Below are 17,304 nucleotides of genomic sequence, written 5' to 3'. Positions count from 1 at the left end.
TGAGCATCAGCAGGGAGCTGGACTGGAAGTGGAGTAGCCGGGACTCGACCTGCGCCCATGTGGGATGTCGCTGCCACTATGCCGATGCCTCCACTCGCTACGCACAGCCCCCGGCCCCAAAGCTGTCTTTATAAACAGTGAACCCGGCCCCAAAGCTGTCTTTATAAACAGTGAACCCAGCCCCAAAGCTGTCTTTATAAACAGTGAAACAAATCAAGCAACCGGGACCACAAGAAAGACCAAAACTCAAGACTGCAAAACACCAAATCTATATTTACATCCACATATAATAACATAACTTTAAGCTGAAATATATCATAAATAAAACAAGTAAATGTCTACTGTTTGACAACTTAAGTATCAACAATTAAAATAAATCAAACTGGAATGAAATAAATACATAAACAAAAATCCAACGAATTGTACCTCTATTATATGGACTGCTGTCTCAACGAAATAAAAACATACAAAACCAGTAGTATCCCGATAGTTAATACTGATGGACAGTACAAAGGGCTGTGGAAAATTTAAAAAACTGATATTTTTATGTATTCAGAATGTGGCTACAAAGGAAACATGTAAAAGCCCCCAAAATTTCAGCGTAACACAAATGGACTTGTTTTCAAATAGATTTGGTGATTTTTTTTAAAATACAGGTTTAAATTTCAGCCCTCTATTTATACCCCTCTTTTAAGATTTACATTTATAGTCACAGCAAGCTCTCTGGAACACTCGTCAGATTAGGCAAAGAGTGAGTCGATCATCTTGCAAAATGTGTTAATCCTCAAAAATAGGCTATAAAAGTGCAAAACTATGAACACAAAATCTAGGTTATGTACATATGGCTCAGCTTGTGAACAGGAAAACAGGCATAGTGTACAGGTTCCTGATACAAAGCACTTCACTGCAATGCCAGCAGACTCAGCTCACACACCTCCCAGTAACACGGGAGCGGAGACTTCCATCCAGGACGCCCCACGTTGCATAATGAAACAGAATTCGGATTCTTTGAGGCCTCTCCCCATGCTCCATGGAGAAGCGCAGGGCAGGGGAAATCAACAGTGCAAATTTACTTTTCAGAACAGTTTCTTAATAAAATATCTTGTGGCTTACTCAAACCACGGGCTGAGCACACTCAGCCACGGACAGAGTTTCCAACAGCCACAGCTGGGCTGACCAGAGGTGACAGTGGGCCCAGCTGGGGTCTCGGAGCTGGGCCCCTCCGCTCCGCCCTCAGAATCAGTGTGGCCAGACACGCCAAGATTTCCAAATACAAACCTAAAGTTTGCCCAAACAAAAAAATCTTCCATTCCCTTTAAAACTGCTTCCTTCTCAACGTCTGTAATTCACATTGTATATTTTAGCACTTACACTCGCCTATGTTTACTTAGCCAAACACCCCTCCCCCCACCAAAGTGAATTTTCCAACAGAAATGATCAATTTGATAGAAAACAAACTTAAGAAACTGCAAGCGCAGTTGGGTGTGGCCCCTGGCGCGAGGCTGCTCTGCAGAGGTGCCACGGCCCCGGCCCACAGCCCCCACGCCGCCAAGGGCCACGGGGAGGCCGGGACCAGGACGGCCTGGGCGCACGCAGCAGCCGCGAGGGACGAGGCTTTCGTTGACAATTTTGTTAAGACAACAAGGGACTGTGGACGATTCCACATAATACAGATCATTGGGAATTGTTTAAAAAATACATTTAAATGAAAGCACAAATGGCAGAAACTGCTCGAAGCGACGAGCTACACGAGAAGGGGATACACACAGCACTGAAACGAGCAGGCTAACAACGGAGATATTTACAGTTTACCTGAGGTGCAAGCGTCATAGACTCTCCCCCCCGCCCCACCCCCACCCCAAATGATTTCTTTTCAGCAGCGCTCAAGTATACAAAAACTCCACTTATTTGGTCAATTGTTAAAAAAAATATTATTCAGGGACAAAATAGAGATCTCTGGTCCCAACTGCTCCAACTAGTTTTTATTGCTATTTGGTACAAAAGTTAACAGAACAACTTTACAAAACTGTAGTGTTCCTTTTATGTTCCTTGCGTGTTGTATGTACAGTGCGGTCACAGCTTATTTCAGTAGCTTTCACCATTCGCTTTCCCAAAGGATGGACTCAAATCCGACCTCACGGCGCACGCGCCTCCACCCATCGAGACCTGCGAGGAGAAAGGTGTGGACGATGAGTGAGACGAAAAGGCAGCGGGCAGCGAAGCTTAGGAAGAGGCTCTAGAAGCACAGAGAAGTCCAGGGCTCTCAGCAAGGCCAAGGGTGCGTGTAAGCCCAGCCTTGACCAAGTCAGGACTGGGCTGAAGTACAAACGCCACTACCCGGCGGGTCAGAAGGCACGGCTACCACCGGAAACTGAACGCTTACACAGGAAGGAAGGAATCGGTCGGGCCAGTCAACGAGGCAAACGTGACCACAAGTAACTTCTGTCACCCAAACAGGCCAGGTGTCCACAAGGTGTCCACCCTCGGGCTCGGCCAGTGGTGGACGAGAACACTCATGTAAAGTGCTGGGCTGCGACAAAGCTCACAGCAGGTGACAGAATGCAGGTGGGGAGCAGCTCTGGAGCAGAGAGAGGTGGTCAGGCAGAGATGGAGGGAGAGAAGCCCAGAGCTGAGAGACAGAGAGACAGACAGACAGACAGACAAGAGACAGAGGTTGGGGCTGGCACACGGCCGTCATCTGTCATCTGCTGCCGCTGTCTGCTGCGAGAATCCACCAGCAGTTCCTTGGGGCAGCGCGTGCCAACGCCACCCACCCACTCTGCTTCTGGGACCCGGGAGTGACTGTCAGAGCCCCAGCCCCTGGGAACAGCACTCGGGGCCCCGCGGGTCCCACAGCAGAAACCCTGCCCTGACCACGAGCCGGCCAGCAGGTGCTCAGGGTCTCTGTGGCAAGAGTTTTAGGGACAGAGCTGTCCGCGAGGCCGGCCGTGAGGGGAAAATGAGCAGGTTCTGTGACTCGCTGCTCCAACTCTGAGTCAACTCGGCAGACACAGCCTGCTCTCGGGGACCGTTCTGATCATACGACAGGACAGGAACCAGCGGGTCCAAGTGAGCCTCTTGCTTGCTCTGGGCCCAGGCTCCTGCCCCACGCAGGCACGGCCCATGCCACCACAGCAACCTCAAAGCCACCACAGGGAACACGTGCACAAGTGGGGAGGGAAGGCAGTGGGAGGGCCCCCAGTAAATGCTGAGTCGGTTCAGTCGCTGGGACTGCCGGGATGTTTACTGTTCGCATCATCACTGACAGCCAAAGACCCTGAGCGCTCCAACATAAATGCTAAGATGCCCGGAAAATATTGTAGTTACAGGCACTTTTATTTTGTGTTACAGTGGACAAGCTAGATGTTTATTTTCAAATGAGGAAAACCTGTACAGTACATATTTAATTGAAACATATGCTTACCTTTCCCCCCAAAAAATAGGAAATCAAGTTTTTTTGTCATTTGGTCGGTAATGTGCGTTCCCAATAAAATTCTCATAGTTCCTCTTCTGCAGCATACTGCTGGACAGGTGCTGATACGACACAGGCCTCTTCCCTGATTGGAGAGAGAGAGAGAGATCGCTTAGAGTTACCGTGAGGCCACAGGGACGACGCGCGCACAGACTCAGAGGATGATTTTCAAACTTCCTACCGCAGGGTGCAACCACAACACACACGTCACACGGACGTCTGCACACTTATAGAACTGTTTGTATGAGAACATCTATTAGCACAGTTTCCTTAAGTTCCCAGGTCTCACTAATAAAGATTTAAGAAGCTAGAAGAACATGGCAGCATAAATTTTTTTTTAAATATTTTCATTCATTTGAAGGGCAGAGAGACAGAGACAGACAGAGCGCTCCATGTGCTGGTTCACTTCCCAGGCCAGAGCCAGGAGCCAGGAGCTCCATCCAGGCTTCCCCAAGGAGAGGCAGGGACCCAGCATGAGCCTCCCTGCTGTCATCACCTGCGGTCTCGCAGGAAGCTGGGATTGGGAGCGGAGCCAGAACTTGAAACCGGGCACCCGGACACAGGAGGCAGGCACCCCATGCAGCACCTGTGCCACAACACCCACCCCGCCTGGAATACTTTAAACACACACACAGCATAAACCCGAACTGTGAAGAGGAGCGACACCACGACAGAAGATTCCACTGCAGCGCAGCCTCCGCTCCCGGCCCGCGCTCCGACTCCTGTCTGCTCTACGCACCCTGGCAGGGTGGGAGGCGCACTGTGATCAAGACAGCAGGCCCTACTCCTTTCTCACAGGCCCTGGATCTGCAGTACATGGAAGCCGTTCTTCCACCACGAGCTATTCCTGGCAGACCAAGGGCATCAGGCCGACCGACGTCACGACAAGAAAACAGCACAGAAGCCAAGGGCTGAGGCGGATTTGCCTCTTGGAGCAGGCACTGCGGCTACTGGAGTCCCCGGGCACTCCCAGGTGAGCTGCCACACGACGCCACTGCCAGGAAACCCTCCCACAGCAGCCCCAGGACTGGCAGCCCACACACACCCTCTTCCCAGAGATGGAATCCACGGGACCCCACAGCAGCCCCAGGACTGGCGGCCCACGTGCACCCTCTCCCAGAGATGGAATCCACGGGACCCCACAGCAGCCCCAGGACTGGCGGCCCACGTGCGCCCTCTCCCAGAGATGGAATCCACAGGACCCCACAGCAGTCCCAAGACTGGCGGCCCACGTGCGCCCTCTCCCAGAGATGGAATCCACGGGCTGCTTCAGAGGCCAAGAGCAGCTCAACCCCAGGTCGGAGCACTAAGACCGTTCCGCAGCCCCCGGGCTCACTGCTCCTCAAAGCCACAGAGGGGCCAGGGACGCCCACACGGCATCCACGGAGCACCCCTCAAACACTGCCCAGCCCAGGGCTGCATGTGACTCAGTCATACGACACACGGTTTCAGCCACTGATGGCGTGGAGGGGAGGGGGTGACAGGACACTGGAAGAACCCAGGGACGCGTGCTGCACACCGCGCATGTGCAGACGACAGAGAAGCTAGGATGAGGGGAGCGGGGGGCACTCCGTGGGCCCTGGGATTCCAACAACAAAGCCAGAAGGGAAAGAAGGGATCACACCACAGGCACTCAACCACTTTCCCCATGATCGCTCCCACAGCAGAGAGAGAGATCACAGGCTCAGCTGCGGGTAAGACTGAGCCAAGCCCTGACCAGCTAAGCTCTGCGGGCCCACCAACCACTGTGCTAAGTGTCCCCCCAGGGTGTGGGTCTTGGGCGGCCAGTGCAACTCCAACACTGCGCCCGATGCAATACCTTCTAGAGCCGCGCTGGAGGCCGGGCCGCTGGCAGGTGCGCACGAGTAGAGCGGGCCAGCGCCGCTGTAGGGCTTCTGCACAGCCAGCACACTTGGAGACTCCCCCTCAGCAGAGCCCAGGAATCTGGGCTTGGGGGGCAACACCGGCAACGGCGGGCACATGTACTCCTGGGGCAGCAGGGACGTGATGCCCCGGACCACGTGGTACTTGGGCAGCTCGTAGCCCCTCCTGTAATTGGGCCCGGGCAGGTCAACGTCAAGTGTGACCACGCCAGACTTCAGCCTTTTCGGGAGCGGCTCGCTGAATTCCGCGGTTGTGGTGCTGCTTGCATTCCGGTTACAAAAGTAGTCTCTTCCCTGAGGGGCCCAGGGGCCATCGCTCTTGGGCGCACACTCGCTGGAGCCGCTGGAGCCGCCGGAGCCGCTGGAGCCATTGCCGCCGCTGCTGCTACCGCTGCCGTGGGCGGGCTGAGCTGGGGCCACGGGCAGAGGCTTCAGCTTCGCCTCGGGTCGTCTCGTTTTCTCCAGTGCAGGACCAACACTGGTTTTGGAAAAGCCCTCGGGCTGCTGCGGCCGGGGGGCGGCAGCGCTCTGCGGCGGCCTGTGCGACTTCAGGTTACTTGGGGCTAAAGTGCTGGAGTCTGTCCCTGACGTTGGAGGGGCTTTGGCCGGCCCCGAGGGGCTCTGCTTCGTTTTCTCTGGAGGCAGGGGCTTGGGCTGCGCTGGGAAAGCTGACCTGGGCCTGGGCTTGTGGAAACCAGACAAGGGAGGCACGTCTTTCCCCAGCAGGGCTGGCGGGCACCCAGTCCGTCTACTTCTAAGCAAAGCCTTGTTCCTACAGTTTTTGTGAATATCGGGATTGTACTTGTGCTCCAGTCTCTGGTGCATCATTAAAACCTCGGGGTAAAATGTCCTGAAGGTACAAAACGGGCAGGTGATACTTGGGATTAGATTTTTACTCAAAGCAATGGCCGGGCAGCTGTGCAGAGCACTGAGGGACAGGTTCAGAGGCTTCTCCTGACACTCCAGGCCAGTCTGGCACCTGCCAGCCCCTGTGGTATCCATTTTCGTCTCTGGGTGGCCGCCATCGGCGCACCGCGGGGCGCTGCTGTCTGCGGGAGGCACCCCCACTTCCGCTCTGCCGACAGGGTCGTCTGCCTGAGCTTCCCCTGCCGACCTCTTTTTCAGCAGATCCACGAACACAGGGGTGGGCGCTCTGTCCACTGTCTCAGCACTGCCACTGGCTGCGTGCTTACTGAAATCCTGAGTATCTTTGTGTGCTGGTGTCTGGACAGGACTGCCCAGAACATTCGGAAAGACAGAAGGCATCTCCTTAAGCTGCTTTGCAGGTGGACTGCCTTTAACATCTTTGGCACCATCAAAAAATCTTTTCAAATTTTTGGTTTGTGCACCGTCAGCGGCCACGAGCGCATCTTCCGCCTCCTGGTTCTTGCCGTCGCTCTTGCCCTCGGCGGCACCGTCCGCCTGCTTGTCCTTGTGGTGCCTCTCCAAGTGGTACCGCAGAGACGTCTTCTGGGCTGCAGCATAGTCACAGAATTCACATTTGTACGGTTTTTCACCTACAACAAGAAATGTCGCTACATTACAGAAGTGAACGTAAAGTTCCAGCACAGACCTCCGGGCACCAGAAAGACCCGTTCCAGACACCACAGCGAGCACGCTCCCCCCGCCTCTGTGTGGGCTTCTCCCGAGCTGCTCACTTCTCACCTACATAAATACTGGATATCTGAAATACGGCTGTGCAACAGTCACACTTTTAACTTCCTTCATCTCCATAAGAGCCCTGGGGGACGGAGCAGTCTAGGGGCCGGCGCTGTGGCACAGCAGGTTAAGCCAGCACCCCTATGGGCTCCAGTTCAAGTCATGGCACTCCGCTCCCCATCCAGCTCCCTGCCTATGCGCCTGGGAAAGCAGGGGAGGACGTCCCACTGTGGGAGACGTGATGGGGCTCCTGCCTGCGGGCTTCAAGCCTGGCCCAGCCCGGCTGCCGGGGCCATCTGGGAATGAAGCAGCAGGTGGAAGCGTGCACGTGCGGTCTCTTCCTCTGCCTTTCAAGTAAGTGAGTCTTCAAACAAACACAGCACAGAAAAGGGGGTATCATTATGTCACTCTCAGAGCTCAGAAAACTGGCACACAGAAAGGCTTCAAGGGCTGGCCACTTGGTGCAATGGTTAAACGACCGAGTGCAACACCCACGCTGCTTCTCGGAGCGCCTCCCTGGCGGTGCCGCTCCTCTGCTCCCGTGCCGGCTGCCTGGAAGGTGGGGGATAATGGCTCCAGGAATTCGGTCCCTGCCACCAACATGGAGACCTGGATTGAGTGCTGGGCTCCTGGATTCACCATGGCAGAGCCCTGGCTGTTGCGGGCATTTGGGGAGCGAACCAGTGTTTAAAATTGTCCCTTCCTGCCTGTCCGCCTTTGAAATATGAAAATAATTTTTTAAAAATAAAAGTTTTTAAAAATGGTTAATTAACTGGTCAGCTAACAGTCTGATGAAATTCGAATCCACACATCCTCCTAAACTGTTAATATTCTAGCTGCTTCTACTACTTAAAGAACAGATTATTAGGCCATATATTCTCATGAAACTACAAATTATCAAAATATTAAAAATACGTGGCCACACAGCGTGACAGAGGTCTGGGGCAGACCTGTCCGGTTCCCCACACCCCCCCGAGTTCCGGGTTTGTTCAGGCCCTGACCCAGCTTCCCACAGAGGCAGACCCGGGAGGCGGCGGTGGCGGTGACGGCTCCGGTGCCTGGGTCCCTGCCACCACGTGGGAGCCCTGGGCCGAGATCCCACAGCCACTGCAGGCACCTGGGAAGCCGACCAGCAGATGAGCGCGCTCTCTCTTACGTCGATAAATTATTAAAAATACTCAAGTGAGAAGGAGTGGTTTACTGATGGTGAGCGTCGGGATAAAGTGAGCGAGCAGCGGGCTGGCAGAGGGGCTGGACCAGCGCTGGTCGGGCTGGAGCAAAGGCGCGGCGCACAGCTACACCGCGACTCTGAACCAGTACATGCGTTAAAAAAAAAAATCAAAGTCTTTACCTGTATGCGTTCTGAGATGAATATTGAGGTAATAATTTGAACGGAAAAACTTTCCACAATAACTACACTCTCTCGAGGACGTGAGATGCTTTATTTTTCCTCCGTCATCATTTTTATCTTAAAGCAGAAAAAAAAACATTTACGTAAGGAGACGGCCGAAGCACGTGGATTAAGGCATGCTTACACCTCCCGCCTGGGATCGGCTCCAGAAAGCCTGAGAACCCTCTGCCGCCCCGCGGACAGCAAGCACACCGTCTGCCCTCATCCCAGGAGAGGCCTCGGCACAGTGGACCCGCAGGGCCCGCACACAGGCACTCCGACGCCACGCACAGCCAGCTTCTTCAGAAAGACAGAAAACTGCACCGACACAAACCGCAAACCAACCCCACCTCCGGCGGGAAACTCAGCTTTTCAACTTGAGATTAAACATGCCACCACTAGAGGGCAGCAAGCACAACCTAATCTGCGACAGGAGCGCAAGCAAGGCATTGGGCAAACACCTAGGAAAGTTTGTCAAATTTTAGCCAGGTTTTGGGAAGTACAAAGTCTGACAAGTCACAACCTGTCCCCCAGACGCCGACCTCTGAGTGCAGGATGATCAATGCAGGGTGCGAGAGCCCACTGGGGACGCTGGCCCGGCCAACACAACTGGACGTGTCCCAGGGCCTCAGCTGAAACACCCCTCAAAGGACATGAAGATATTTCCGGAAGACATCACCTCTTCCACGGCACTGTGGAGGGGCCCTCTGACTTCAGCACCCTCCCTCAGGTCAGCAAGGCTCAGCACAACGGAGGGCAGCCTCGTGGCACAGCAGGCAAAGCAGCCACCTGCGACCCCAGCACCCCGTGTGGGCGCGTTCACGTGCCAGCTGCTGCACCTCAGATCCAGCTCCCTGCTCATGTACCCTGGAAAACAGCGGAAGACGGCAAGTGCCTGGGCTGGTCACCCACACAGGAAACCCTGATGAAGCTCCTGGTTCCTGGCTTCAGCTCGGCTCGGCCCAGCCCTAGCTGTGGGGAGTAGATGGACAATCATCTCTCTCTCCCTCTCTTTCAAAAAAAAAGGATTCAGCATAATTAATTGAACTGGTCGTTTTGTCTTGCAAAACTTGTTATGTCCGATTAATTGGCCTGTTCCCTGACCCTCCCTCCACATTGCACATCTCAGACTGCTCACAGATCACTCATTTTAAAAAGCAGCTTAGGAGCTGATTCAAGTCCTGGCTGCTCCACTTCCAATCCAGCTCTCTGCTATGGCCTGGGAAAGTAGCAGAAGATGGCCCAGGTCCTTGGGGCCCTGCATCCATGTGGGAAACCCAGAAGAAGCTCCTGGCTCCTGGCTCCTGACTGGGGCAGCTCTGGCCATTCCGGCCATTTTGGGGAGTGAAAGAGTGGATGGAAGTTCTCACTCTCTGCCTCTCTGTAATTATGCCTTTCAAATAAATAATAAATATTAAAAAAAAATAAAAAGCAGCTTAGAAGCAGGCCTTGGTGAGCCTTCAGGTTTTACATTAGGGCAGGACTGCACCGTCTGCACTGCACCACAATTCCTATGCAGGGAAAAAGCACCCACATCTAAGACAGGAAAGACCTAAGAGCTGACACCTTTAAGGTGTCATCTGCTTTTGATCTTCCTGAAAGTCTGAAGAAAGCCAGGCTGATCGTACAGAAGATAAGTCTAGACAAACTCTGGAAAACCAATTTCCTGAGTAGCGAATGCCCAAGCTTGCTTCCTCACGCTCACGCCCAGCCAGAAGGCTTTGCCTTTGCACCTTGTCACAGCTTCCCACTTCCAACTATGCGTCCGGATTTCACCATGCCGCATCATGCAAGATAAAGGCATCGCCTAACTTTGGGACAGCAAGGACATGGAACCCGCACAGCTGCCTGGTCCAGGCGGCTCTGTACTGTAATGGGCTGGGAGCTTTTCACCTCCAGCCTGCTGAAACGCTCCCTGGCAGGTGGAAGGAGGGTCAAGGAAGCCATCTTGCAAACAAGGAAACTGGAGCAAAGATGGGCTGAGCAACACGTGGTGAGCCAGAGCACCACAGCACAGCGCCGGGACGGAGAGCAGGGCACCCTACCACGCCCAGCTGTTCCACCCCACCTGCAAATGACCAGCCACTTCCTGCCTCACATGCCCCTGGACAGAGGGCATCACTCGGACAACAAGCTCAGTGGTTAAGTTAAAGCCTGCTTTATGTCATCGAGCCACCGTTAAGTTTTCCTAAATTCCTGAAAACTGAGGATTTGCAGTGTGCTCAGAGCTAGGTTTCCTGTACCCCAAGGAACACAAAACATTATAGGGGCCGGCACTGTAGTGCAGTGGGTTAACACCCTGGCCTGAAGCGCCGGCATCCCATATGGACGCCGGTTGAGTCCTGGCTGCTCCTCTGCCAATCCAGCTCTCTGCTATGGCCTGAGAAAGCAGTGGAGGATGGCCCAAGTCCTTGGGCCCCTGCACCCATGTGGGAGACCCGGAAGAAGCTCCTGGCTTCGGATTGGCACAGCTCCAGCTGTTGCGGCCAATTGGGGAGTGAACCATTGGATGGAAGACCTTTCTCTCTCTCTCTGCCTCTCCTCTCTATGTAACTGACTTTCAAATAAATAAATAAATCTTTAAAAAAAATTATAAATATGAAAGAAAAACTACTGCCCTCACATCAAACATGTCAAACCATGATCAGAAAGAAGACCTGGGCACCAGCTTCCATGCAGGTGCAGAGTTCAAGGTGCTGTGGTCAGGTTCACCAGGGCCCACACACACACACAGTCCCTGGAGGACTTCAGTGAGTGAGGCTGAGAGAGGACAGGGCATCCGTCCCAACTGACAGCCCCTTGTGTGAGCGACCATGTCCCGGAGACCACCCCATGCTCTCATCATGCACCTGCTGACTGTGCCCACAGGTGAGGGCTTTTTGTAACTGCTCTTAAGCAGCAGAATCCTTTCTTCACACCATGTCCTGTGGCTGGAAGCTCAGCCGGCCCCAGGGATCGGCCACGTCAGACTTCACCAAGCAAACGGAATTTCTTCCAAACAGCCTGGTGCGTTCCCATTTCCTGTGTCTAACAGGCAAATCGTCAGAGCTCCTGGTCAGAGGGCACCAGCCTCCAGGACAGAAAGGACGGGCTGCCCCTGCCTAACGCTTCCTGTTCTCGCTCATGCCCAGTAACTCCTGTGGCCTCGGAACCCCCCTGGGATCCACACGTGGGAAGCCAGCCCCAACAGACACAGAGGGAGCCACAGGAGCTCAGGGCAGGGATGGGGTCTCTCGGCCATCACAAAACACCGGGTGGGGTGCCAGAAGCCCTGCGCACCATGCCCTGGCCTCTGCCCTGCGGGTGCCAGCATGTATGGGCACGCACAATACCACACACAGAGCTCTGACCACCAAGAATGTCACTACACATCACCAAACGTCAACAGAGGGCACCATCACCCAACTGTGAAACACCTGTGTCCCCTGAGCAAACAGACCACAGAACTGTCACCAACAGGGAGACAGACACCTCCACAGCCAGGGTCCACCCTGCAGCCCCTGTGTGCCCGGGACCCCGGGGATCAGCTCACCCAGATGGAGACCCTCGGGAAGGCCATCCTCAGAGCCATCCTCGGAGCCGCCTTCGCCTCGGTCTACGGCTCCGCCCTCGTCCAGGCTGCTGGCGAGCTCGGGCGAGCACGTGCCCGGCTGCCTCCCGTCCAGGGCCGAGGTCGGCGAGCCCGCCTCGGCCCTCCTCTCCTTCCTGTGCACCCGCGAGTGCAGGACCAGCTGGTGGTAGGTGCGGAAGGCCTTGCCGCACTCGGAGCAGTGCGTGGGCTTCTCTTTGCTGGCCGACAGCTTGGCGTCCACGTCCCCAGGGGCCCCGTCGCCGCTCGAGTGCCTGGGCTTCTCCTTCTCCTGCGAGAGCCCCGCGCAGCCGCCTTTCGCTCTGGACTTCCCAGAGCCTTCGGACTTGCCGCCGCTCCAGATTTCTCCCAGCTCTTCTTTCTCTGAGCACGAGTCGTCGTTGTCGGTGCTTCCTTCCTGCCCCGACTCCTTCACTTCTTCCTGGGCCACGGCGACCTTGCCCTTGGTGGCCAACTGCCAGGCCTGGTAGGTGGTGAAGGGGTCGAGCTGAGGGATGCACTGCACCTGCTTCTGCACGCGCTCCGGGTGCGCTTTGGGTCTCAAGTCCAAACACTGCAAGAACTCTTCCCTGGGAGATGGCGCGCCCTCGGGCTGGGAGGCTGCCTGTGCACTGCTGGGGCAGGACGTAGTGTCTTTGGTGTGCACTTTGCTATGCTCTATTAGACTCTCTTTGTTTGGAAACAGGAATCCACAGACCATGCAGATCTTGTAAGGCGACGAGATGCTCCCGGCCGCGTGCGCCTGGACCACCTCGTTGATGGTCACCGGGCTCTCCAGGCCCTGCTGCGCCTTGTTCCTGGCCCCCGACTTGCCGTTGTGTGTCCGCATGTGGTTCTTCAGGAACCACGGCTCCTTGAATCGTCTCCCACACAAGCTGCACCCGTAAGTGAAGGAGTCCTTGTGTTTCTTCATGTGGGCCTCGACGTCGAAGGCCACCCGAAACGCCTGCCCGCACACCTCGCAGCTGAACTCCTCGTTCTCCTTGCAGCTCTTGTCCTTCGGGGGCTCGGCGCGCACCTGACTCTTGTCCAGCGGGCTCAGGTACTCTGCTTCCACCCGCAGCACTGCGGGCTCGCAGAGGGTGGGCCGATGCTGCGTCAGGACGTGCTTGTTGAGGTCGTCGGCGTGGCCGAAGGACTGGCAGCAGAACATGCAGTCCAAGGGCATGCAGCCTTCCATCTGGATGACGCTCCTCTCCGTCGGGGCTCTGAAGGGCACGGCGGCGGCCCCTCGGAGCGCCACGGCGTCGTCCATCTCCACCTGGGTGCCCAGGGGGCTGCCAATGACCTCCGGCCCATCCATGTACACGAGGAGGGACTGGGTGGGCATGTTTCCTGTTGCCTCAGGGCTGGGCACAAGGTAAGAGTCGCGAGCTTCCTCTGGGGGGACTTCTGGAGTTGGAATAAGGCCACTTGTAACAAGACTCGTCACTGCCACCTCCAGCAGCCCCGGGTTGCAACGCCAGAGCGAGCGACCAGGACGACAGCGCAGGGAGACCGTGGAAGTTTCCGGAGGCTCGTGATGGAGACTGGCACTGGTCCTGTCCACAGACAAGGCATGCAGACTCCCCAGGGTTTTGATTCAAGTATGAGTCAGCACAAAGCCCTAGTTCTCGTCTCCATTGAGCAGGTGATTCAACTGAGCAGCAAGTCAATCCCAGCGACCCGGAGACGGGGTTTCCAAAACCTAGGGAGAAGCAGAAGTGGTCAGCTATGCTCAGAGCAGAGAGGCACGGGGGTGACTCACGTGGTCCCTGCCGGGTCAGAGAAGGGACCCAGCTCAGGTGCTTCACCTCTAACACACGCAATAATGCCTCTTGGTCAACAAGTGGTTAACTGAACCACGACCATCTCATTCAAGCTGGCACACTTACTGCATCAGCAGAATTTCATCTAGTTAAGAAAACGTCGGCCGGCGCCGCGGCTCACTAGGCTAATCCTCCGCCTAGCGGCGCCGGTACACCGGGTTCTAGTCCCGGTCGGGGCGCCGGATTCTGTCCCGGTTGCCCCTCTTCCAGGCCAGCCCTCTGCTGAGGCCAGGGAGTGCAGTGGAGGATGGCCCAGGTGCTTGGGCCCTGCACCCCATGGGAGACCAGGAAAAGCACCTGGCTCCTGCCACCGGATCAGCGCGGTGCGCCGGCCGCGGCAGCCATTGGAGGGTGAACCAACGGCAAAGGAAGACCTTTCTCTCTGTCTCTCTCTCTCACTGTCCACTCTGCCTGTCAAAAAAAAAAAGAAAGAAAGAAAGAAAACGTCAAGACGTGGCGTTCTACCGATCTCCCTCTAAAATATGCAACTTTTAGAATGCAACTCTTGAATTCAGCTAAACAAATCTGAAATGCCACTAACACACACATGAATACCCTACAAACAGCCTCTGCAAATTTAATGACCACAAGAATTACAGGAAATGACAATAAAACTACTTCAGGTAAAATTTTTAAAAGCCAGAGCCTGGAATTGTTTCACACACAAACCAACTCACCTACAACAGACACAAGTACCCCGAAACAAGCCCGAAGACCACACTCACAGGTCTACAACACTGCACTCCCCATCCAGGAAACGCAGGCTCCTCGGAAGGAGCGGCCATGGGAACCCGCACTGTCCTGGTCCTCGGGGCACCTGCACCTCCATCCACGCCCCCAGCCCCAGACTGCCTCCCACCAGCACCAACACGGATAAGGAACGAAGCGTGCACACACACAGCTGCCTGGGGAGCGCACACACTGATGGTAAAATCCTCAACATGGCCTAGTCCTTCACTAGAAAACGGCACCAGCGGGGGAGGGCCAGGTGGGACAGGGATTACTTGATTCCACTCTGCAGGCTCTGACCTAGAAGCTAAGTTTCACTCCTGGAGAAGAAGTAGCCCTCCAGCCAACACCCTGCCTCTTTATGGCACACATAGGAAGGTTTTCTTAGAAGTCCTAAGTCAGCAAAGTCCACCCAAGGAAACAGACACGCACACCACCCTCACCACAGCCCCTGACAAAACCACACCTGCTGCTTCCGTGCACTTCCTCCAAGAGCAAGGCCTGTGGGCTCAGGCCAGAGGGGGAAATCGCTCTTCCCCTTCCTTGAGATTCCAAAAAAATAAAACAAAAATTCTCATACTCTCTTGTTATCTTCAGTTCTGAATAAACTAGATCTTTAGCTGAGCTTTTCTAAAGGAGACTACAGAGCAGAGATTAGGGAGTGAATGTTTTATCTTAATTTCTCTCTTTTCTTTGTTGCAATCACAATGGAAGACAAACACCAGCTTGTGTGAGCTCATAGAACATTCCAGACACCTGGGTTCTAGTCTGGCTAAGTCACAGCCCCATCTTCCTACGGCGACTCCACGCAGCTGCTTGGACTCCAGGCCCTTACACTCTCAAACTCTAAGGTTTGAGAACAGAGCGAGACACTTTCAACAGCTCTGCTCATCAGGGCACTAGGTGGCATTTGGATCTGAGACTGATCATTTGGGTGCCCTACAGTCATTTACTCATTCAACAAGTATTTACTGCGTGCCAATATCCCAGGCAGTGTTTTAACTGAAGAACTAACAGCATACACTAATCAAATGGACACCTCTGATTTCACTGGCCAACAGCAAAATGAGACATGGAAACCAGTCCATCAATTTTGCACAAAGCCACATAGACTAATCTCAAGTTGATTAAGAACTGCCACTTATGATGTCCTTCCAAGTGTTAAAATACCCTTTAAGAAAGATGGAGGGCCGGCACCATGGCTCAACAGGCTAATCCTCCGTCTGTGACGCTGGCACCCCGGGTTCTAGTCCCAGTCGGGGCGCCGGATTCTGTCCCAGTCACTCCTCTTCCTGTCCAGCTCTCTGCTGTGGCCCGGGAGGGCAGTGGAGGATGGCCCAAGTCCTTAGGGCCTGTACCCGCATGGGAGACCAGGAGAAGCACCTGGCTCCTGGCTTCGGATCAGCGCAGTGCACCGGCCGCAGCAGCCATTGGGGAGTGAACCAACGGAAAAGGAAGACGTTTCTGTCTGTCTCTCTCACTGTCCACTCTGCCAGGAGAGGAGAGGAGAGGAGAGGAGGGGAGGGGAGGGGAGGGGAGGGGAGGGGAGGGGAGGGGAGGGGAGGGGAGGAAGAGAAGAGAAGAGAAGAGAAGAGAAGAGAAGAGAAGAGAAGAGAAGAGAAGAAAGAGAGTGAGAGAGAGAATGAGAAAGAAAGAGAAAAAGAAAGAGAAAGAGAGAAAGAAAGAGAGAGAGAGAGAGAGAGAGAGAGAGAGAGAGAGAGAGAAAGATAGATGGAGGCTAGACACGTGGTGTAACAGGCTAAGCCACTGCCTGCAGTGCCCACATCCCATATGGGCACCAGTTTGAGCCTCAGCTGCTCCAGTTCCGAACCAGCTCCCTGCTAATGCACCCGGGGAAGCAGCCAAGGATGGCCCAAGTGCTGGGGTCCCTGCACCCACATGGGAGACCTGGACAAAGTTCCTGGATCCTGGCTTCAGCCTGGCCCAGCCCCGGCCACTGCAGCCATTTGGGGAGTGAACCAGTGGATGGAAGATCTGTCTCTCCTTCTCTCTTTCAAATAAATAAATATTTCTTAAAAAATTTTTTAAAATGGGCCCAGCGTCGTGGCGTAGCATATAAAGTCACCACCTGCAATGCTGATATCCCACGTGGGTGTCTCAGCTGCTCCACTTCAGACCCAGCTCCCTGCTAATGCACCTGGGAAAAGCAGTAGACGATGGCCCGAGCACCTGCCATCCTCGTGGGAGACCAGATGAAGCTCTGGCCCAGCCCTGGCCATTGTGGCCATCTGGGGAGTGAACAAGGAGATGGAAGATCTCTCTCTCCCTCCAACTCTTTCAAATAATTTTTTAAATGACATAGTGATAACAGCAAACAGTGAAGGGTTTTCTTGTTTATGTCCTTATTTGGCAAAATCAAAGTTTCCATATCAGGCTTCAACATTATTCTTAGAAATCTGACTTATCTGTAGAAGCTCCAAAATTTTGGAAATTCCACTTTTCTGCAGACTTGTTTGTTTTCCAGAACAACTACACCAATCCTACATCCATCCTCTGGATTAGAAATACGACGTTGCGGTATCCCTGCCAGGAGTCCTCCTGGCTCAGGTAATAGCACAATTTAGTAATAAGTCTGTATCTTAACTAAGATTGATTTAGTTTCAATTTTCAGCTGTGAAATTTTCGAACTCCTAGGTTAAGCCAGTCACCATCATTCTCTACTTCTCTGGCTGAGGAAAGGGAGCCAAGGAAGCAATGAGAAACCATCTTAGAAAAAGAGCAGGGGCCAGCTGCTGCCTGTGACATGGGCATCC

General features: G+C 54.4%; 1 protein-coding gene across 12 annotated transcripts in view; it reads right to left on the bottom strand.

The window, feature by feature from the left end:
* Positions 1-253: 253 nt before the first annotated feature.
* ZNF217 (zinc finger protein 217) overlaps positions 254-17,304 on the bottom strand; it is a 39,034-nt gene continuing 21,983 nt past the window's right edge. For 10 of the 12 annotated variants that reach the window (XM_008274158.4, XM_017350462.3, XM_070051402.1 and 7 more), the window contains 5 exons: positions 11,937-13,680; positions 8,366-8,482; positions 5,292-6,872; positions 3,425-3,557; positions 254-2,166 (listed from right to left, as the gene is read on the bottom strand). In XM_008274158.4, the coding sequence (XP_008272380.1) occupies positions 3,448-3,557; positions 5,292-6,872; positions 8,366-8,482; positions 11,937-13,323 (3,195 nt within the window). In that variant the 5' untranslated portion in view covers positions 13,324-13,680 and the 3' untranslated portion in view covers positions 254-2,166; positions 3,425-3,447. Of the gene's footprint in view, positions 2,167-3,424; positions 3,558-5,291; positions 6,873-8,365; positions 8,483-11,936; positions 13,681-14,996; positions 15,984-17,304 lie in introns of those variants that run through there. The other 2 variants (XM_051832648.2, XM_051832653.2) reach the window with 2 other exon arrangements.

This window comes from Oryctolagus cuniculus, chromosome 11 (assembly GCF_964237555.1).
Source record: "Oryctolagus cuniculus chromosome 11, mOryCun1.1, whole genome shotgun sequence".
In the NCBI taxonomy this organism is placed as follows: Eukaryota; Metazoa; Chordata; class Mammalia; order Lagomorpha; family Leporidae; genus Oryctolagus; species Oryctolagus cuniculus.
Note: the sequence above shows the minus strand (reverse complement) of the source record. Positions and strands in the feature narration are given on the sequence as shown.